The 23,123-nt window shown below is 42.7% G+C and overlaps 1 protein-coding gene across 4 annotated transcripts in view; it reads right to left on the bottom strand.

Annotated features, from left to right (window-relative positions):
* The window catches only part of afap1l2 (actin filament associated protein 1-like 2), a 257,647-nt gene that overhangs the window by 95,048 nt on the left and 139,476 nt on the right, over positions 1-23,123 (bottom strand). For all 4 annotated transcript variants that reach the window (XM_078564680.1, XM_078564682.1, XM_078564684.1 and 1 more), the window contains one exon: positions 4,160-4,240. In XM_078564680.1, coding sequence (XP_078420806.1) covers positions 4,160-4,240 — 81 coding nt within the window. The remainder of the gene's footprint in view (positions 1-4,159; positions 4,241-23,123) is intronic.

Raw genomic sequence — 23,123 nt, 5'->3', positions numbered from 1 at the left:
GAGCCTTACTTTCACACTTGTTTAAAGATAGTGCAATAATCCTTCTCTTGTCATGACTGGTGTTGGTGAAGGTACAAATACACATTAAATTAATATCCCTATTAAGTTAATCTAAATGTAGAGTGGGATACAGATGTCTACACTATGGACAGACTCATGTATGTGGGAACACATATTCCAGCACATCTTAAGTTTGATGAATGTTACATCCTAAAGAGGCACAAGTGCAATGCCAAAGCACCTGCAGAGTGATCTTCAAAACAGTAACCCTGATAAGGGCCCAGGTTTTCGTGGAGTCAGCACAACTCTCTAGCCAATTAAAAATGGCAGGCAGGACCCGATTCTAGGATTCCTGCCGCCATTCCTGGCGCCTCCAATTTTCACTGGCAGAGGATAAGGGTGCATGTAGCAATATTGCACCCTAACCTGGATGGCTCCATCTCATACTCGCAATGTCCCTTCCTTGACCCCTCCATACCAACTCAGTGCCTGCTCATGTCTCCCACCCACCCTTGTAGCCCCTATGCAATCTCATGCCCCCACCCAGCCCTATGGGTCCTCATACCCTCCATACCAACTCATGGCCTTTCCATGCCCATTTATCCACTATGTACAGAACCAATGAACCACAGAGTAATGATGGCACGTGTGGAACTGCTCAGTAAAAAAATACCCATTCACAAATCTTCTTTTGAAAAAAAAACTGCTATTCCTACAACCCTATAAAAAAGTCAATCAGGCAGATCATTGTAGTAACAATAACAGAGGTTTCAAATACTTCGCATCTCTTAATCTTGTGCAAATAAACATTGAGACATTGACAAAAGAGATCACAGCAAGAACTTATGGTGTCCACTTAAGGATGTCAATGAAGCAAAGTCAACCATTCTTTACAGTTGTTAAGAAAGAACCCCTTGCTGATATAATCCTTTATGAGTCTAGGCTCTCAACCAAACATGTAAAATGAGGTCAGATGTAAGAACTCTATCAGTAGAACTGGGTCCCCCATTATGCATTTTCCTAGGTCAATTACCCACAAAGATAATTTGTCAATCTTTCCTTTCTCTATACACGTATGATCCAACCCAGTGTAGGTCTTACACATTAGATTATGTGCATTACCATATTCTGTGTATAATGTGTCATAAATTTTCTATATTTCCTGATTAATTACAATAACAGAATGATCAAATCTGAGCTCTTCCATGTTTGTGAATCATGCACACGTGTTATATGTTATATGAAGTAATATAACTATATTATATGCACATCGTATTGTAAGATTAATCAATCTGTATCAAAAAAAATCGTTTTCCACCTTTGAATGTGTAACAGACACAAAGATAAAAATTCATCATAAATATTGAAAAAAACTCAAAACTCCAAATGATTAAACGATTACTCTCAAAAAGAGCAGGAATTACAACTGATATTGCAATTGACCACAAGAGAAATAAATTGGACAATTCTATACCGTAGTTTGATTATACACTTCTATTAACTTGACTTTAGTTCCTCACCTGCTTCTAATCAAATGCAACACCAAACATTTCCAATAAATTCATTATTGTGAACAGATTGCTTATCGCAAAACTAGAAGCTCCGAATTAATTTCAGAGTGACTTTCCCCTGGCTTGTTGGAAAAGAATCATGTATCTACACCGTATTTACAAAATAGTAAGATAATGTACCAAAAGTATTTGACACCTACCTATAAAATTGGGGAGAAAGGCAATCTATAGACCATGTGTTATGATCCCAGCTGATGTTATAACTGGACAAGCCTGATCCCAGAGTGGAACCCAGCTTGATAGATCCTAACATTTATTTGTTTGTTTAGAAGTGTGGAGAAGAGCTACTAAACAGAGTCACTGGAGTCAGCGAATGAACTTCTAACAAAAGAATGAAACACTTATTAAACAAGAAAAGATGAACTATCTTACAATAATCCTTCACCCACAGCTATACCTTTACAGGTATATACAGATTTGTAAGTATAACACAAAACTATCTCACACTCTAATGTTCACAGTAAGTACACAGTCCATGTATACCACTAGGCAACCTGTGGTCAGACACGCCACGCTCTGAAACCAAGTGATGAAGTCACCCCAAACAGATGCTGTGGATCTCTTCTCAACTCCACCCAGACACTTGTCACACTGTGAGCCAACCAGTCTCACTAAACTTTGTCTTTCACACAAGGGTTTCCAATCTCCACTCTCCAAGAACTCACTTTGGAATCTTCTCCCAAACCGACACCTTCCGCAAGGGTTCACCTCCAGGGTTTCGAATTCTCCTTCCGATGTTCCTCTCCCCTGGGTCACCACATGCATTCAAGCTTTCTTCCATACTCTCTCTCACTGACTCAGCGTTAACAATACGCCATTGCTTCATGTGCCCATAGCAAAGAGTTAAAGAACTTCAGTTGTCTCTTTGGACCTTCTAACTTTTCCCAAGCCTTTATCTCCTTAAGTTTGAAGCTTAGAGCCTTTCTCTGCTCCTCACTCTTAACTTCACATAACAAGACCTGTTCCAGGTTCCTGCCTTCCTTTAATTAGAGGGTCTTCTTAGGACTTTTCCCTGTTCTATTCCCCTTGGATTTAGGGACTTTCTTCTTTAGCATGGAGCTTGCTATCTGTCCCTTTGCTCCAGTCTCTCTCTGGCAGCTACTTTCAACCACCTTTGGCTTGGGGCTGGCTGTCTGTCCCTTCTAGGTTGCTTCTGCTTGGCAGCTGTTTTCAAACTGAACTCAAAGCTGCTGCTTCCTCCTCCTTCAAATAGTGCCAAAGGATCTTTAACATCAGGTAGACAATGCATTAATTTAATGTGTTCTGAAGAACCCACTTCCAACAGTGTGACGCTCCCTCAGTGCTGCGCCCCCTCAGCAAGACACTGCAGGTATGGGCTCAAATCTTGATGTGTGGTTTGACCCCACAGCTTTCTAATTCAGAGCAAAGAGTGCCATCAATTGGTCCAAACTGACATGAATAAACTAACATAAATTAGCATTTTCTAAAGTCAGTAAAAAATAAATATCTGCACTCCCTTAAACAACAAATTGAGAAGGATCAACATAACAAAAAGACATTGGAAAGACATAAATTTCTTAGGAGAGTATCCCTGAACACCTTCTGTAGACAATTGCACATCCTGGTCTGGTACTTACAGAAAATCATCATCATATTTAGAAATCCACACAGAGAGTCCGCTTATCTGGCTGTAGGAGCACATGGTCTGTAGAGATACACCTCAATTATACACTGGAATACTTAGGAACAGATTGGCAAGAGCCATGGCCTACATGTACTGTGACACCTTAACCAGCTAAAGCCACGCTGTCATTGTCCAATCAGGACCCCTGTATTAGGTCTTGCAGGATTATCTGGAACTACTTGGAAAGAATCATAATCCCAGTGACAGGCAGAGCTTCCAGACTCCATTACTTAACCTGATTGGTTGCTGAATCAGTAGACTGACGTATTGCAGAGCACCCTATTTTACCTAATCTGCAAAAGAGGGTTGGCTTGATTCATCCTACAGCCACTGAACCCTAAAGATAGCCAGTTACATCTTCCCTCAAGGAGGCCAGTGCATGTGTAATGGGTAGCAGGTACAGAACTCTCCTGGAGGGAAGCATGGAGAGAAGCAAAACTCCTCAAAAATTGTATGAAGCACATATCCTCCTGACCACAACGTTGACACACATCACATCTCCTAGGTTGATGGTTCCACAAATTGAAGGTGCAGAACTTCAGCTTCCTCTCTGAACCACATTCATGACAGTCATCAAACGCTGGATATATAAAAAAAAGGACTTGCATTTAGGTAATGCCTTTCATGCCTATGTGTTTCCAGGTAACGCCTTCCAGCAGCTGATTCACTATATAATGGACAATGGACATCTGCTTTCCGTAAGATAGAATGGCCTATTTCACATTTTATCCCTTTTAGGTCCACTCATGTCATGTGCCATTCTTCGGCCATGGTGGTAACTAGTAAATCTGCCCTGTGACCTCAATCAGTTTTAATGACATATTTCCAAAATATTTCAATAATGAAGACAACATTCCAACAGAATATAAATTGCAAGCTGTGAATATAAAAGCATTTTTTCGTAATGAAACACATTGGAAAATATTTCCAGCGGTCTGTTTACCTTTCTCTGATGTTTTCTTCTCAGTTGCAGTTGTTTCTTCAAGCAGAACTTTGTTCATATAGATATATTCCTCCTCTCCAGCTACAAATTTAAGCATAAAGTAATATATTCTAGTTTCTGTTTCAAGTGGAAAATTCATATTTTAAAATATAAATGAAGAATAACTATTTAATAACTGCATGATAAAAACACAAGAAAAAATTGAAAGATAAAAGATCATTCAATTTAGCAGGCCTGCTCATTCCAACAGATTAGAGACAACTTATTTGATTATGGGTGCCATCCAATCTACCCAAGGGCATTTTGAATTATGTATAAAGTTAAAGAGACTCTAATCTAACCTTAATTCCTTGTATGTGCGAAAGACAATGTTCCAATTTCAGAACATTGGGGTGGCGGTGGCATAGTGGTATTGTCACTGGCTAGTATTCCAGAGGTCTAGGGTAATGCTCTGGGGACCTGGGTTCAAATCCCACCATTCAATAAAAATCTGGAATTAAAAGTCTGATAATGACCATGAAACCATTGTTGTAAAAACCCATCTAGTTCACTAATGCCCTTTAGGTAAGGAAATCTACCATCCTTACCTTACCTGGTCTGATCTACATGTCTGGCCAATATGGTTGACTCTTAAGTGCCCTCTGAACAAGGGTAATTAGGGATAGGTAAGAAATGCTGGCCTCACCAGTGACACCCACATCCCATTTTTAAAAAAGTTTCATGACCAGTTGTGGTCTGTTTCTGCATCAAGATAGGTTCAAACTGACTGAACCCTTCATAATATATTCCATAGCAATTTCTGAACAGAATGATTTGAAATCTCTGCTTCAGTCAATGAACAAGATGCATAGATTGCCATCAGTCATCATACTTCTGTGGAACTCTTGTATGTGATGCATCAGCTGAACTTTTTATTGTAGCACTTCTTAGTCAGAGGTTTGTGGGTTCAAACACAACTTCAGAACATAGGGCCAAATTATACAAGGCGCCGGATTCCCATCCTCTCTGGCTAAAAGGTCAGGAGCCCACTGAAGGGAACATCAGCTGCCCTGCAGCCATTTAACATCCAATTGGCCATTAATAGGTTGCAGTCATCCTGAATCAGCAAGTTAGGAGAAAAAAAATTTTTTTCCCCCCAAGTCACAGTGCAGCAGCTCTCCAGTACTTCAAGACAGTGATGTGCAGTGTAGATCAGGATTTAGGTACATGTTTGGAGGTTTCACTGGAGACCAAAATGGCAGGCCCAGGGGAGGGGCTGGGATTTCAGAGGTCCTGGGGCAACTTAAGGGCAGGGGGCTAAAACCTTGGGAGGCCCGTTAAGAAGGGACCCACCCCTGCCCATCACCAGCCTATGCAGGGAAATCTGCCTGGTAGGGCAGTTGGCATGGACCTCTCCTGCTGCCGGATAAATCCTGGTGGCAGTGGGTTGAGGCCCCTAAATGGGCATTAATTGCCCACTTAAGGATTTCAGTTGGCCCACTGGGAGGTGGGTTGCCTGATGCCCAGCACTTGTAAACTTGCGATGGGAGCAGGGGCAGGTGGGTAGGCGGTAGGCTCGTTGGATATAACAAATCCCCTTCACCTTCAAACCCATCAGCGGAGGAGTACTGAATCCAGCCCGTAACCTAGACCGATGTGCAGGAAGACCCCAAAGCACCACGGGTAAAAGTTCTCCTGACCAACATTCCTCCCTCAGCTACTACCACTGGTCATTGTTTGTGAGATATTGTGCGAATATGATTTCTACATTTGTTTGCACAACACTCACTGTCCATTAAAAGCACTTAATTTACATGAAGCAATTGAAGCATTTCTGGTTATTGTGAGCTACTACAGGGCGAGTAGCCTTTATCCGTGAATCTGAAAACTGAACGCACCACACTTTTTTTGAACCCCATTGACCTTTAGAGTGAGAGGTCCAGTTGTTTGTCTGCGCTGTTCAGCTTGCGATTTTTGTGGTGAACATGTCAAAAAGAATAATTACAGGTACCCTGCATTTATTACTCAGTGATACATCTTAATTCTTAGCCATTTTATTTACTTTAGACTACAGGTAGCTTAGGCTTAGGCTACTGTAATGCAAGTTTATATGTGATATCTGAAAACGGAATTATCTGAAATCCGCAATGCAATTGGCTCCGAGAGTTTCAGATAAAGGATACTCTTTTTTTAATTCATTCATGGGATGTGGGCTTCACTGGCTAGACCAGCATTTATTGCCCATCTGTAATTGCCCATGAGAAGGTGGTGGTGAGCTGCCTTCCTGAGCCGCTGCAATCCATGTGGTGTAGGTACACCCACAGTGCTGTTAGGGAGGGAGATCCAAGATTTTGACCCAGTGACAGTGAAGAAAAGGGAATATTTCCACATCAGGACGGTGATTGGCTTGGAGGGGGACTTCCAGGTGGTGGTGTTCCATGTGTCTGCTGCCCTTGTCCTTCTAGATGGTAGCAGTCGTGGGTTTGGAAGGTGTTGTCTAAGGAGCCTTGGTGAGTTCCTGCAGTGCATCTTGTATATGGTATACACTGCTGCCATTGTGCGTTGGTGGTGGAGGGACTGAATGTTGAAGATGGTGGATGGTGTGCCAATCAAGTAGACTGCTTTGTCCTGGATAGTGTCAAGCTTCTTGACTGTTGTTCGAGCTGCACTCAGGTGGAGAGTGTTCCATCACATTCCTGACTTGTGCCTCTTAGATGGTGGACAGGCTTTGGGGAGTCATGAGGTGAGTCAGGATTCCTGCCTCTCACATGCTCTTGTAACCACCATATTTATATGGCTAGTCCAGTTCAGTTTCTGGTCAATGGTAATCCCCAGGATGTTGCTAGTGGGGGTTTCAGCGATGGTAATGCCATTGAATGTGAAGGGGCAAGGGTTAGATTCTCTCTTGTTGGAGATGGTCATTGCCTGGCACTTGTGTGGCATGAATGTTACTTGTCACTTGTATATGAATGAGCACTTCGTTGTCTTAATCTGTCTATACCTTAGGGTACATTTCCCACTCTTGGACTTCCTGCACAGAGCGTTTTACACTGGAAACTTATACCATTAGGGAAATATGAATGAAAATTGAAATAAGCTGCAAATGGAATGCTACCCTCCATTCTTAAATTCCAATTTCCACTTCCAGCATGTGATGTACTGTACTGGGAAAATAAAAGCAGATTTACCCTACTTATCTCTGAATCAGGCAGTCAACATGATGCATGAGTCTCAGATTGACACTAGTCAACAACAACAAAATAGTTTGTATTTGGCACAGACAAAAGACAGAAAAAATTATAAAAGCTGAAAACAATGTTATGTTTAAGCAACAAGCTACCTCAGCCTCTGTTTTTAGACTTAATCCAGTAATTCTATTTCCTTCTCCATTTTGGTTCTAACTTGATATCCTTAATTGAAACACTGGTGTTAAAGAAACATCTATAAGTTCTCATATTCAAACTAATTTAGCTTTGATGAAATCTCAATAAACCCCAACTCCAACTGAAGCAAGTTAAATTGTGTGACATTTTTGTAGAGTTTTCAACCTGAGAATCATCCTCGTCACTCTTAATCATGTCTGACGCATTGATCGTCTTTTGAAGGTAGGATAGCACTTTGGAACTATATTCAGACTCACCTACTTTTAAATAGTATCCTAATATTTGCCAGGAGTTCTCCAGAGATTGTCCATACATCCACACTGTTCTATTCAGCTGCAAAACGCTTACCCTAACCTTAAAAGTTTACTGATGAAAAGGGCTCCATTCCTTTTTATAAAGACTAGTGCATGCTGACAGCTCAATAAGAGACCATTGCTTCCATATTGATTTAAAATAAAACTGGTTTCGAAACGCTTTCATACTATAAGCAAAAATAGTCTCAATTAATCCACTACAGTAATAAAGATAAAGCAAAAAAAAATGCTACACTATGAAATATGCATGATGTTTTAATTGCTTTATTGTTAAAGAATTTTGGGTGGAGCTCATACATGTACAGAATGACGATTTGATCTGCCTTTTGAATGTAGATAAGTAGCAGTATAGAGAATTACATTATCATGTTGTTGCTATCCAATTAGGGACCATTGACATTTAAAGAGAAATCCAAATAACTTGTTTTAACCAACAGAGCTTCACCACAAACTTCATTGTTTATAAAAGAATTAAATAGAACAATCACTATTAACTTAAAGTGATTTATAAGTACATATGTTATGCACTTAGGTTTACTTCTTACTTCCCCTAAGAATTCTCTTATATGACACAGCAAATAACTTAAGTTATTTACATCTATAGGGACCACCCATAAGTATGTCATAGTACTCTGGAAACTATCTTTTATTCTCCTCAGCTCCAGCTATTCTCAGAGATAAAACTTTCATTTACCATCTCTTGACCGTGGATACCTCCATCCCTTGTTCTGGTTACTTTTCCAATACTTCCAAGCTGATCTGCTTGTTCCTTTCTTTGCCACAAGACTCTGTGTAAACACTGTACATTCTTCTACTAGGTTTAAACCAGACAATCTTCAAGCTGCTATTCCTTCACAAAATTCAAACTGAGATTAAGCCTCACCCGTGTTCCACATAGTGAATGATAAAGTTAGTTTTTTGACTCTGCTTACAGTGCAGGTCTATCTAACTGTCACTTACTTTAACTACCTCTGAGTGAGCTGCAAACCACACGAGGTTCAGATCACAATTAACTTTCACAGCAAACACCCAGATCAATTGAAACCAGAGAACCTTCTTAAGCTCAACCCATCTCCTTAACAATGTAGCCTGCTCTGGGCTGTCCTCAAACTGACCTTTAGATTAATTACATCTTATTTATAATTTCTTCATTGATCTGATGAAGTAAATGGATTTTACAGCCTTTCAGGGTTCACAATGTTTTTAAACTAATTTAGCTCTAACTCCCAAAGCAAAAACCATTTCTATGGATTGCCATTGTTCTTGCAAACTTTGCAGGCTTCACATCTCCAGCTCTTTAGCTAATTGAGCCCACCTGATTCAAAACTCTATCTGCAGAATTTTCCCCTCGGCGATTTGGGGGCAGAGCCCGCTTGCCGACTGGAAAATGACGCGGGATGACGTTGGGAGGAACCCCTGATGTCATCCTGGTCCATTTAAATCTTTAGGAAGGCGGGCGGACAGCGAAATCAGCTGTCCGCCTGCCGACATGTCAATGGCCAATTGAGGCCATTGACAGGGTAATTAAGATAATTAAAGACTTCCCCGTCCACGCTTAAGGCTGGCGGGCAGGCCAGGAGCCCCAGCGGGCTTCTGATAACACATGAAACCTCATCCACTGGCGGGTTGAGGTTGCATGTCCGTTTTTTAAAACTTTAATAAATTTTATGTGATATTTATTAACATGTCTCATCTCGTGTGAGATTGTCACATGAGGGGGACATGTTAATAATTTTTTTATTTCTCTATTTTTAACTTTGTAACACTTTCACTGATCTCCCTGAGACACCACTTAGTCTCTGGGAGCAGTGTGCTCTTTCGCGCGCATGCGTGAAAGAGCGCACTTTGACAGATGGGGAATCCCCCCCCCCGCCCCGCACAGGAAGCGCATAGCGCTTCCGGTCAGGCAGACCGCTGGGTGGGCCTTAATTGGCCCGCCCACTTAAAATGGCGGCGGGTCCCGCTTCGGCGGCGGAGTTCGGCTGCCCACCGAGCTGGTGGGGCCTGCCTGCCAACCGAGGGCAAAATTCTGCCCTATCTTTCTATCCGTTAACCTCTTACGTAAACATGGCCCCAAATGTTTAATTGTAATAGGCTCCAAGCTTGCTTTAATTGCATTTATCCAATTTTCTACAGTTAAACTTTAATTCCTAAAACTAAAGGTTATATTCTAAAACACATGAACCATGGACTAGATATTTGTAACAATGTTGAACTTTTAGTGAAGTTATTTCTGAGTTACAATAGCCTAGTGATAGTGAAAGACTAAGCAATGTTACTGGTCCATGGGTTATGCTGTATCTGTTTACTGCCATCCCGACAAATATTCCATCTTTCCTTGCACAGTTATCCTTTACATTGTTTGGGCAACATGACAGTTTTGAGAAGCTGAAAAATGAACCAACCCACCAACTTGTAAGTAACATTGGTAGGTTTCTCCCCCAGTTCTAATTCTTTGGGGTTTCTTTCATTAGGTTTTGTTGTATTAACTGACTTTTGTGCCTTGTTGGATCTCTCTCCGATCCCACTGACTAGTTCTGTGATTATATCAAAGGTGCATCTAATTTGTTTTAAAATTATTTTCCTCTGTTTAAATTAGCAAGATTTAATTTGTTAAGTTAACAAAGCTCACTTTAAGAAGTTCCTCCCTATCATACAGAGAGTAAAGTTAAAGCATTTTCCAAGCCTCAGTGTAAATACAGGATATGTTTATTCCATATCAGTTTTAAATTAGTCAAATATTGTCTGGTCATCCCTAACTCATAATTATGTAAGTCAGAGCATTTTTTCTTTGCAACTGATATGCATGTGAATAGAATTGATGGGGTCAAAGTATTGTTAGTCTGAGGGGATGAATGGCAGCATAGTGGTAATGTTATTAGACTAGTAATCCAGAAGCCTAAATGCTCCTGAAATATCAGTTCAAATTCCACTGTGGCAACTTCTTAATTAAATAATAAACCTGGAATAAAAGACTAACTGCAGTAATGGTAACTACTGGTCAGCAGTAGTGAAACTATTGGTTTGGCACAAAAACCCATCTGCTTTTAGGGAAGGAAATCTGCTGTCCTTACCTGGTCTGGCCTACATATGACTTCAGACCTACAGCAGTGTGGTTGAAATGAGCTAGCAAGCCACTCAGTTGTTTCAAACCACTACAGAAAAGTCAAAGAAGAATAAAACTAGATGAACCACCCTGCATCGACCTAGGCACCGGTAACAACGCAGCACACCCTGCCTAGTTGACCCTGCAAAGCCCTCGTCATTAACATGTGGGGACTTGTGCTGAAATTGGAAGAGCTGTCCCATAGAATAGTCAAGCAGCAGCCTTTCATTGTCATGCTTACTGAAACCTCACTGAAATATTAGAGAACCAAGGGATTAGCAAGACTGAGGACCTGAAAGAAATTAGTATTAGTGAAAAAGTAGTCCTGCAGAAATTAATGAGACTAAAAGTTGATAAATCCCCTGAAACTACATCCCAGAGTGTTGAAAGAGGTGGTTGTAGAGATAGTGGATACATTGGTGGTCACCTTCCAAAATTCTATAGATTCTGGAACAGTTCCTGCAGATTGGAAGGTTGCAAATGTAACCCCACTATTCAAGAAAGGAGAGAGAAAACAGGGAACTATAGACCTGTTAGCCTGACATTTTTTTTATTCATTCAAGGGATGTGGGCTTTGCTGGCTAGGCCAGCATTTATTGCCTATCTTTAATTGCCTTTGAGAAGGTGGTGATGAGCTGCCTTCTTGAACCGCTGCAGTCCATGTGGTGTAGGCACACGCACAGCGCTGGTGGGAAGTTACAGGATTTTGACCCATCAACAGTGAAGGAACGGTGATATATTTACAAGTCAGGATGGTGAGTGGCTTGGAGGGGAACTTCCAGGAGGTGGTGTTCCCATCTATCTGCTGCCCTTGTCTTTCTAGATGGTAGTGGTCGTGGATTTGAAAGATGCTGTCTGAAGAGCCTTGGTAAGCTTCTTGCACATTAACAGGGAACATGTGAGAATTTATCATGAAGCATGTGATAACTGGGCACTTAGAAAATAATGGTAGGGTTGGGCAGAGTCAACATGGATTTATGAAAGGGAAATCATGTTTGACAAATGCGTTGGAGTTTTTTGGGGATGTAACTAGCAGAATAGATAAGTGGATGTGGTGTATTTGGATTTTCAGAAGGCTTTTTATAAGGTCCCACACAAGAGGTTAATAATTAAAATTAGAGAACATGGGATTGGGGGTAATATACTGGCATGGATTGAGGATTGGTTAACGAATAGAAAACAGAAAGTAGGAATAAGTGGGTCATTCTCAGGATGGCAGGCTGTGATTAGTGGGATACCACTATCAAAGATCAGTGCTTGGGCCCCAGCTATTCACAATTTTTATCAATGATTTGGATGTGGGGACAAAATGTAATATTTCCAAGTTAGCTGATGACTTGGTGCAAACGTGGGTTAAGATGAGGATGCAAAGAAGCTTCAAGGAGATTTGGACATGCTGATCAAGTGGACAAGAACATGGCAGATGGAATATTATGTGGAAAAATGTGAGGTTACCCACTTTGGTAGGAAAAACAGAAATGCAGAGTATTTCTTAAACGGGGAGAGATTGGAAAGTGCTGACCGTCCAAAGGAACCTGGATGTCCTTGTTCATAAGTCACTGAAAGTTATCTTGCAGGCTCAACTAGCAATTAAAAAGGCAAATAGTATATTAGCCTTGATTGCAGGAGGATTTTAGTACAGAAGTAAATAAGTCCTGCTCCAATTGTATAGAGCCTTGGTGAGACCACACCTGGAGTACTGTGTGCAGTTTTGGTCTCCTTACCCAGGAAAGGATATACAGGCCATAGAGGGAGTGCAATGAAGGTTCACCAGATTGATTCCTGGATTGTTCAATGTGGAGAATTTGAGGAAATTAGGCCAGTATCTTCTAGAGTTTAGAAGAATGAGAAGTTTTCTCATTGAAGTGTACAAAATTCTTACAGGGCTCAACAGTGGGAAGGTGCTGGCGTAGTGGTATCGTCACTGGACTAATAATCCAGAAACCCAGGGTTTCTTGGGACCTGGGTTCGAATCCCATCATGGCAGATGGTGAAATTTGAATTCAATAAAAATCTGGAATCAAAAGTTTAATGATGACCATGAAATTATTGTCGATTGTTGTAAAAACTCATCTGGTTCACTAATGTCCTTTATGGAAGGAATTCTGTCTGGCCTACATGTGACCTACAATGTGGTTGACTCCTTAATGCCCTCTGAAATGGTCTAGCAAGCCACTCGGTTTGCAAGCTGCTACAAAGTCACAAAAAGGAATGAAACCGGCCGGATCAACCCGCATCAAGCTAGGCGCTGGAAACGACAACGGCAAACTCAGCCCTGTCAACCCTGCAAAGTCCTCCTTACTATCACCGTGGGCTAGTGCCAAAATTGGGAGAGCTGTCTCACAGACTAGTCAGCAACAGCCTGACATAGCCATCCTCACGGAATCATATCTTAGAGATAACGTCCCAGGCACAACCATCACCATCCCTGCGACAAACCCAGCAGAGGTGGCAGCACAGTGGTATAGAGTCAGGAGGGAATTGACCTGGGAGTCCTCAACATCGACTCTGGACTCCATGAAGTCTCATGGCATCAGGTCAAACATGGGCAAGGAAACCTGCTGCTGATTACCACGTACCGCCCTCCCTCAGCTGATGAATCAGAGCTTCTCATGTTGAACATCACTAGGAGGAAACACTGAGGGTGGCAAGGGCGCAGAATGAACTCTGGGTGGGGGACTTCAATCCACCATCACCAAGTGTGGCTTGGTGGCACCGCTACTGACCGAGCTGGCCGAGTCCTAAATGACATAGCTGCTAGACTGGGTCTGCGGCAGTTGGTGAGGGAACCAATAAGAGGGAAAAGCATACTTGATCTCATCCTCGCCAACCTGCCTGCCACAGATGCATCTGTCCATGACAGTATCAGTAGGAGTAACCACCGCACAGTCGTTGTGGAGATGAAGTGCCGCCTTCACATTGAGGATATCCTACATCATGTTGTGTGGCACTACCACCATGCTAAATTTTTGAACAGATTTAGCAACTCAAGACTGGGCATCCATGAAGCACTGTGGGTCATCAGCAGCAGCAGAACCCTGGTTCAATGAAGAATGCAGTCCTATAAAACCCTTGGATTCAGGCCATCAGGTGCTGGCGAGTTGTCTGCCTTGAACCCCATTCCAGGTCAGAAGTGGGGATGTTCGCAGAAGATTTCACAATGTTCAGCACCATCTGCGACTCCTCAGATACTGAAGCAGTCCATGTCCAAATGCAGCAAGACCTGGACAATATCCAGGCTTGGGCTGACAAGTGGCAAGTAACATTCGTGCCGCACAAGTGTCAAGCAATGACCATCTCCAACAAGAGAGAATCCAACCATTGTCCCTTGACATTCAATGGCATTACCATCACTGAATCCCCTACCATCAACATTCTGGTGATTGCCATTAACCAGAAACTGAACTGGACTAGCCATATAAATACTGTGGCTACAAGAGCATGTCAGAAGCTCGGAATCGTGCGATGAGTAACTCACCTTCTAACTCCCCAAAGCCTGTCCACTATCACCAAGGCACAAGTCAGGAGTGTGATGGAATACTCCCCACTTGCCTGGATGAGTGCAGCTCCCACAACACTCAAGAAGCTTGACACCATCCAGGACAAAGCAGCCCGCTTGATTAGCACCACAAACATTTACTCCCTCCACTACCGATGCACAGTGGCAGCAGTGTGCACCATCTACAAGATGCACTGCAGGAATTCACCACGGCTCCTTCGACAGCACCTTCCAAACCCACAGCCACTACCATCTAGAAGGTCAAGGGCAGCAGATAGATGGGAACACCACCACCCAGAAATTCCCCTCCAAGCCACTCACCATCCTGACTTGGCAATATATTGCCATTCCTTCACTGTCGCTGGGTCAAAATCCTACAGCTCACTTGCCAGCAGCACTTTGGTTGTACCTATGCCTCATGGACTGCAGCTGTTCAAGAAGGTAGCTCACCACCACCTTCTCAAGGGCAACTAGGGATGGACAATAAATGCTGGTCCAGTCAGTGAAGCCTACACCCCTTGAATGAATTTTAAAAAAGGATGGATGCAGAAAGGATGTATCCTCTGGCTGTGGGGTCTAGAATTAGGGGACAGTCTCAGAATAAGAGATAGGCCATTAGGAACAAGTTGAGGAGGAATTTCTTTAGTCAGGGGCTGGTGAATCTTTGCAATAATTTACCCCAGAGGGCTGTGGAGGCTCAGTCATTCAGTATGTTCAAGACAGAGATCGATAGATTTCCGGATATTAAAGATATCAAAGGTAATGGGGATTGTGCGGGAAAATGGCATTGAAGTAGAAGATCAGCTATGATCTAATTGGATGGCGGAGCAGGCTCGAGGGGCCAAATGGCCTACTCCTGCTCCTATGTTCCTATATCTTACAGTCAATGCCCCACACACCTCCATCACCGTCCCTGGATATGTCCTGTTCCACCAACATATCCACCGGAGGTGGCAGCACAGTGGTATAAACTGGGAAGGGAGATGCTCTGGGAGACCCCAGTATCACCTCTGAACATGAAGTCCCATGGCATCAGACCAAACATGGGAAAGGAAACCTCCTATTGATCACCATCTCCCACTCTCCCTCAGCTGATGAATTAGTACTCTCCGTTGAACACCACTTGGAAGAATCATTGAGGATAGCAAGAGCACAGTTTGGGGGACTTCAGTATTCCTCACAAGGAGTGGCTCAGAGGTACCACTACTGGCTGAATCCTGAAGAACACATCTGCCAGACTGGGTCTGCGACGGGTCGTGAGAGAACCAACAAGCTGGAAAAACCTCAAAACCTCATTCTCACCAACCTACCTGTCGCAGGTGCACCCGCCCACGATAGTATTGGTGGGAGTGGCCACCGCATAGTTCTTGTCATCCCAGCTTCACATTGAGGATACAATTCACCAAGGCTCCATTGATAACACCTTCCAAACCCATGGTCTCTACCACCTAGAAGGACACGGGCAGCAGTTGCATGGGAACACCACCACCTGCAAGTTCCCCTCCAAGCCACACGCCATCCTGACCTTGAATAACATTGCTGTTCCTTCACTGGGTCAAAATCCTGGAACTCCCTTCTTAACAGCACTGTGGGTGTACCTACACCACATGGACTGCAGCGGTTCAAGGCGGCGGCTCACTTCCCCCTTCCCAACAGCAATTAGGGACAAAGAACAAATTTTGGCCTTGCCAGTGACGCTCACGTCCCATGAAACGATAAAAATAATCTTCCATTGTGTTGTGTGGCACAACCACCACTAAATGGGATTGATTCAGAACAGATCTAACAGCTCAAAACAGGGAATCCATAAGGCAGTGTGGTCCATCAGCAGCAGCAGAATTGTATTCAACCACAATCTGGAACCTGCATATCCTCACTGTACCATTACCATCAAGCTAGGGGATCAACCACCCTTAGTTCTGTTGAAGAGTCATATGAACTCGAAATGTTAACTGTGTTCCTCTCCGCAGATGCTGCCAGACCTGCTGAGTTTTTCCAGGTATTTTTATTTTTGTTTTGGATTTCCAGCATCTGCAGTTTTTTGCTTTTACCCTGATTGAGTGGTTTGATAACATGAGAGAGTGCCATGAGCAGCACTAAACATACCTAGAGCAGGATTTTTACCTCATCAGGCGGGCTGGGGAGCGGCCGCAAAACCGACCACTGCCCGCGATCGGGCCCCGACCGCAATTTCACGCTGGCTGGCCACTTAATGGGCACACTAAGAGCCTCAGTACTGCCAGGGTGGAAATGGGAGGAGTGCGAGCGCTGAAGTGTGCACATGCGTGTGGCTGCGCTCAAAGAAAGCTCCCTGAAGGCTGCACCAGGGAGCTGAAGATTTTTAACATTACAAATAAAGAACTGAAAAATAAGGAAAACATGTCCCCTCATGTGACTCTGTCACATGAGCAGGGACATGTTAAAAATGAGTTTTAAAAGTTTTTAATATTTTTAAAAACACTGGTCGAAATCTCACCCCACCCGTGAATGGGGTTTTACAAAAAATGCAAAGGCCACTTGGCCTATTTGCCTGCTTGCCAACCAAACGGTTGGACGGGTAGCGAAAAATTTTATTTAATTAATTAAGGGCCTTAATAGACCTCTTAACTGTCGGCAGGTGCACTGCCGCCTCTCACGTGCTCCCGCCAAGCGAAATATCGCGAGTGCCCGCAATGACATTGGGACTCTCGCCCAACGTCATTGCGCAGTATTGTACTCCCATTCGGGTTGGGCACATGCCCACCCGACAATGGAAAGATTCTGCCCCTAAAATTGATGTGCAAACACGGCACTAACTGCATGCTAAAACAGTGGAAGCAGTATGCAACAGGCAAAACAAAGCAATCCCACAACCAACAAATCAGATTAAAGCTTTGCAGTCCTGCCACGTCCAATTGTGACTAATGGTGGACAATCAAACAACTAATGGAGGAGGAGGCTCCACAAATATGCCCATCCTCAATGATGGGGGAGCCCAGCAAACCAGTGCAAAAGACAAGGCTGAAGCATTCGCAAACATCTTCAGCCAGAAGTGCTGAGCAGATGATCCATCTCGGCCTCCTCCGGAGATCCCCAGCATCATAGATACCAGTTTCCAGCCAAATTCGATTCACTCCACATATCATCAAGAAATGGCTGAAGGCACTGGATTCGGCAAAGGCTATGGGCCCTAACAATATTCTGGCAATAGTACTGAAGGCTTGCATTCCAGGACTAGCTGTGCCCTGAGCCAAGCAGTTTCTGTACAGCTATATTGTTGGCATTTATTCAACAATGTGGAAAATTGCCCACGTATGTCGTCCACAAAAAGCCAATCCAGCCAATTACCGACCCATCAATCTACTCTTTGTCATCAGCAAAGTGATGAAAGGTGTCATCAACATTGCTATCAGGTGCCACTTACTCAGCAATAATCTGCTCACCGATGCTCAGTTTGGGTTCCACTGGGGCCATGCAGCTCCAGACTTCATTAAAGCCTTAGTCCGAAAGTGGACAAAACAGCTGAACCCCAGAGGTCTGGTGAGACTGACTACCCTGAACATTAAGGCAGCATTCGACTGAGTGTGGCATCATGGAACCCAAGCAAAACGGGAGTCAATGGAAATCAGGGGGAAAACTCTCTACTGGTTGGAGTCATACCTAGCACAAAGGTTGTGGTTGTTGGAGCCCAATCATCTCAGTGTCATGACATTAATGCAGGAGTTCCTCAGAATAGTGTCCTAGGCCTAACCATCTTCCTTGTTTCATCAATGACCTTCCCTCCAACATAAGTCAGAAGTGGGGATGCTCACTGATGTTCGAAGTGTTTACACAGAAGTCGCAACTCCTCAGATACTGAAGCAGTCCGTGCCTACAAGCAGCAAGACCTGGACAATATTCAGGCTTGGGCTTATAAATGGCAAGTAACATTCATGCCACACAAGTGCCACGCAATCACCATCTCCAACAGCAAATCCAACCATCTCCCTTTGAGATTCAGCTGCATTATAATCACTAAATCCCCTACCATCAACATCCAAGGGGTTACCATTGATCAGAAAGTAAACTGGACCAGCCATATAGATACTGTGACTGCTACACAGAGGTCAGAGGCTGGGAAATTCTGCGGCGAGTAATGCATCACCTTATTTCCCAAAATCTGTCCATCATCTACAAGGCACAAGTCTTGAATATAATGGAATACTGTTCACTTGCCTGAATGAGTGCAGCTCCAGAAATACTCAAGTCACTCAACAGCATCCAGGTCAAAGCAACCAGCTTGATTGGCATCCCCCTCATCCTCTTAAACATTCATTCCCTCCACCACTAACGCACAGTGGCAGCAATGTGTACCATCTACAAGATACACTGCAACAACTCAGCAGGGCTCCTTCAACAGCACCTTCCAAACCTGTGACCTCTACTACCTAGAAGAACAAGAGCAGCAGACGCATGGGAACACCACCACCTGTAAATTTTCCTCCAAACCACACACCATCCTGACTTGGAACTAGATCACCATTCCTTCAGTGTCGCTGGGTCAAAATCCTGGAACTCCCTCCCTAATAGTGCTGTGGGTGGACCTACACCACAAATGGCTGCAGTGGTTCAAGAAGGCAGCTCACCACCACCTTCTAAAGGACAATTAGAGAGAAGCAATAAATCTTGGCCTTGTCGTCACATTCACATCCCATGAATGAATAAAAAAGGATGCCAAAAAAAAATCACATGACAAATAACACTGGACTGAAATAGGTCTAATGTGATATGGATGTGCTACACAAAGGAATACAGGTGCTGTTACAATTCAAATTGGTTGATAGGAAGTAAGAAAGTAGCTCCATGATGGACAGAGGGCATTAGAAAGAGATTTGTCAATATGTTGATATGATAAGTAGTTAACTGCCAAGGATAAAGCTGACTTTAAGAGAAATATGTGATCATACCCTCTGTTATAAAGCAAAGACACAGTCAGACAGACCAAAATGTGCAGAACGTGGCTTCGTTTGCATTGTCCTAGTTGAGTCTTCGTTAAATATCTTGCATAATAATATTTTTCTTAAAAGATATTTTTGACTACCCTTTCAGCTACATTTATCTTTACTGTTAATGTAGATATGTTTGATTAAAAAGCAATGAAAGAGCAGGGCTCTTGTCCTTATTACTGAAGTGGATGATAGGTGGGATCAAATCTAATGGAAAATTAGAGTCTTGGAAAATTTCTGAAACTTTGGACTCAGTAAACGACTGTCCCAACTCCAAATAGTAATGGTAGGTGGGAATATTATGAATATATGAGCCTTATTTTCCACATTAGCAACATCACGCTTGTGTTCTGTATTCATCTAAAATCATATAAAGGAGATGATATAAAAATAAACTAATTTTCAATTAAAATTGCACAATACTTTCCCAGATCCCACCCAAAACATAAACTTATCTTTCTTTTTCAAATGTTGACTGACTTCCATGCATCTCCAGCATTTTCTATTTCTTTTTATTTCCTTGCAACCCATAGTAAAAGAGTCACTTGAAATACAAGCGAAGGAGCTCGAGCAGATATTAATCAACCCCAAAAAGCTATTTCTTAAGGAGTGGCAGAAGAGATGAGTTAGTGACTGGTGACCACTTCAATATCCAGCATGAAAAGAAATCCTGTAACAATACAGCAATTATACTGACAAGAAGCGCTTTGTCAGCTGCTGCACAAACAAGACACATTGACTTTTTGACTGAAGGATGAACTCATACCTACAATTTTCCCTCTTGTTTCATGCTAGGATGAAGGCATTGTAAACCCTCCTGTCCCTTACCCCAAATGGCCATTTTTAAGTGGAGTCCAGGCAGTATCAGCAGAATATTCATGCGATCATACGGATTAGGAGCAGGAGTAGGCCATTCAGCCCCTCAAGCCTGTTCTGCCGTTCAATAAGATCATGGCTGATCTGAATGTAACCTCAACCCCACATTCCTGCCTACCGCCAATAACCTTTCACCCCCTTGTTAATCAAGGGTCTATCTAGCTCTGCCTTAAAAATATTCAAAGACTCCGCTTCCACCGCCTTTTGAGGAAGAGAGTTCCAAAGACTCACAACACTCAGAGAAAAAACTTCTCCTCATCTCTGTTTTAAATGAGCGACCCCTTAATTTTTAAACAGTGACCTCTAGTTCTAGATTCTCCCACAACAGGAAACATCCTCTCCACATCCACCCTGTCAATACCCCTCAGGATCTTAAAGGTTTCAATTAAGTTGTCTCTTACTCTTCTAAATTCCAGTGGATACAAGCCTAACCTGTCCAGCCTTTCCTCATAAGACAACCCGCCCATTCCTGGTATTAGTCTAGTAAACCTTCTCTGAACTGATTCTAATGCATTTACACCTTTCTTTAAATAATAGACTAGTACTGTACATAATACTCCCGATGTGGTCTCACCAATGCCCTATACAAATGAAGCATGACCTCCCTAATTTTGTAATCAATTCCCCTCACAATAAATGATAATATTCTATTAACTTTACTAATTACCTGCTGTACCTTCATACTAGCCTTTTGTATTTCATGCACTGGGACACCCAGATCCCTCTGAATCTCAGAGCTTTGCAATCTCTCACCATTTAGATTAGGTTATTTTTTATTCTTCTTGCCAAACTGAACGATTTCACGTTTGCCCACATTATACTCCATTTGCCAGACCTTTGCCCAATCACTTAACCTATATATGTCACTTTGTAGCCTCCTTATGTCCTCTTTACAATTTACTTTCCTACCTATCTTTGTGCCGCCAGCAAATTCAGCCACCATTCCTTTGGTCCCTCCATCCAAGTCATTTACATAAATTGTAAAAAGTTGAGGCCCCAGCCTGATCCCTGTGGCACACCACTTGTCACATCCTGCCAACCAGAAAAAGACCCATTTATGCCAACTCTCTACTTCCCGTTAGCTAGCCAATCTTCTATCCATGCCAATATGTTACCCCCTACACCATGGGCTTTTATTTTCTGCAATAACCTTTGATGTGGCACTTCATCAAATGCCTTCAGGAAATCTAAGTACAGTACATTCACCAGTTCCCCTTTATCCACAGCACATGTGCCACCTTCAAAGAACTCCAATAAATTGGTTAAACAGGATTTCCCTTTTATAAAACCATGTTGACTCTGCCTGATTGACTTGAATTGTCCTAAGTGCCCTGCTACAACATCTTTAATAATAGCTTCTAACATTTTCCCTATGACAGATGTTAGGCTAACTGACCTATAGTTTCCTGCTTTCTGTCTCCCTTTTTGAATAAAGGGGTTTTTCTTGCTATTTTCCAATCTAATGGAACCTTCCCCAAATCTAGGGAATTTTGGAAAATTAAAAACAGTGCATCAGCTACCTCACCAGCCACTTCTTTCAAGACCTTAGGGTGAAGTCCATCCGGACCTGGGGATTTGTCAGCCCGCAGCTCCAACAATTTGCTCAATACCACTTCCCTTGTGTTTGTAATTTTCCTTAGTTAAATATCTACAGAAACTCTCACTATCCATCTTTATATTACTAGCTAGCTTTCTCTCATACTCTAATTTTTCCCTCATTAATCTTTTTGTCATTCTTCACTGTTCCTTATATTCTTTCCAATCTTCTGACCTGCCACCTGTCTTTGCTTTTTCTTTAAGTCTGATACTCTCTTTAACTTTCTTAGTTAACCGCGGATGACAGGCCCTCCCCTTGGAATTTTTCTTTCTCATTGGAATGTATATATTCTGTGTATTCTGAAATATCCCTTTAAATGTCTGCCACTGAACTTCTTTAGACCTATCCCTTAACCTCATTGCCAGTTCACTTTAGCTAGTTCGGCTTTAATCCTATCTCATTGCTCAATACCAGGTCTGGTTTAGCCTGCTCTCTTCTTGGCTCCAGAATGTGCTGTTCCAAGAAACTATCCCGAAAACATTCTATGAACTTGTCGTCTACGCTACCTTTGCCCACCTGATTTTTCCAGTCTACACGTAGATTAAAATCCCCCATGATTATTGCTGTACCTTTCTGGCAAGCTCCCATTATCTCTTCTTCTATTCTCTGTCCTAATGTGTAGTTACAATTAGGGGCCTGTACACAACTCCCACAAGTGACTTCTTGCCTTTATCATTCCTCATCTCAACCCAAACCGCTTCTACATCCTGGTTTTCTGAACTTTGGTCATCCCTCTCTAATGTGCTAATATCATCATTAATTAACAGAGCCGCCCCTCCACCTTTTCCTAACTTCCTGTTCTTCCTAAGTGTCATGTACCCTTCAATATTCAGGTCCCAATCTATGTCTTCCTGTAACCATGTCTCTGTATTGGCCATCAGATCATACTTATTTATTTCTATTTGTGCTATCAGTTCATCTGTTTTGTTCCATTTAGATACAGAGCCTTTAGTTTTGTCCTTTTATTATTTTTGTCATGTCTAGCCTTATCTGCTGATTTACTCTTAAAATTGAACGCTCTGTCCCTCCCTATCACAGTCTGTTTATCATTTCCCATATTAATACCTGTCTCTCTTGCTTTGTCTCTACTCTTTGGTTTACCACATCTCCCCAAATTTGATCCCTTGTCCCCACTATTCAGTTTAAAACCCACTCTACTCCCCTAGTTAGACAACTCGCGTGGTCACCAGCCCCACCACGGTTCAGTTGTAGACCGTCCCACTTTCCCCAATACTGGTGCCAGTAC

This window comes from Cetorhinus maximus, chromosome 20 (assembly GCF_964194155.1).
Source record: "Cetorhinus maximus chromosome 20, sCetMax3.hap1.1, whole genome shotgun sequence".
In the NCBI taxonomy this organism is placed as follows: Eukaryota; Metazoa; Chordata; class Chondrichthyes; order Lamniformes; family Cetorhinidae; genus Cetorhinus; species Cetorhinus maximus.
Note: the sequence above shows the minus strand (reverse complement) of the source record. Positions and strands in the feature narration are given on the sequence as shown.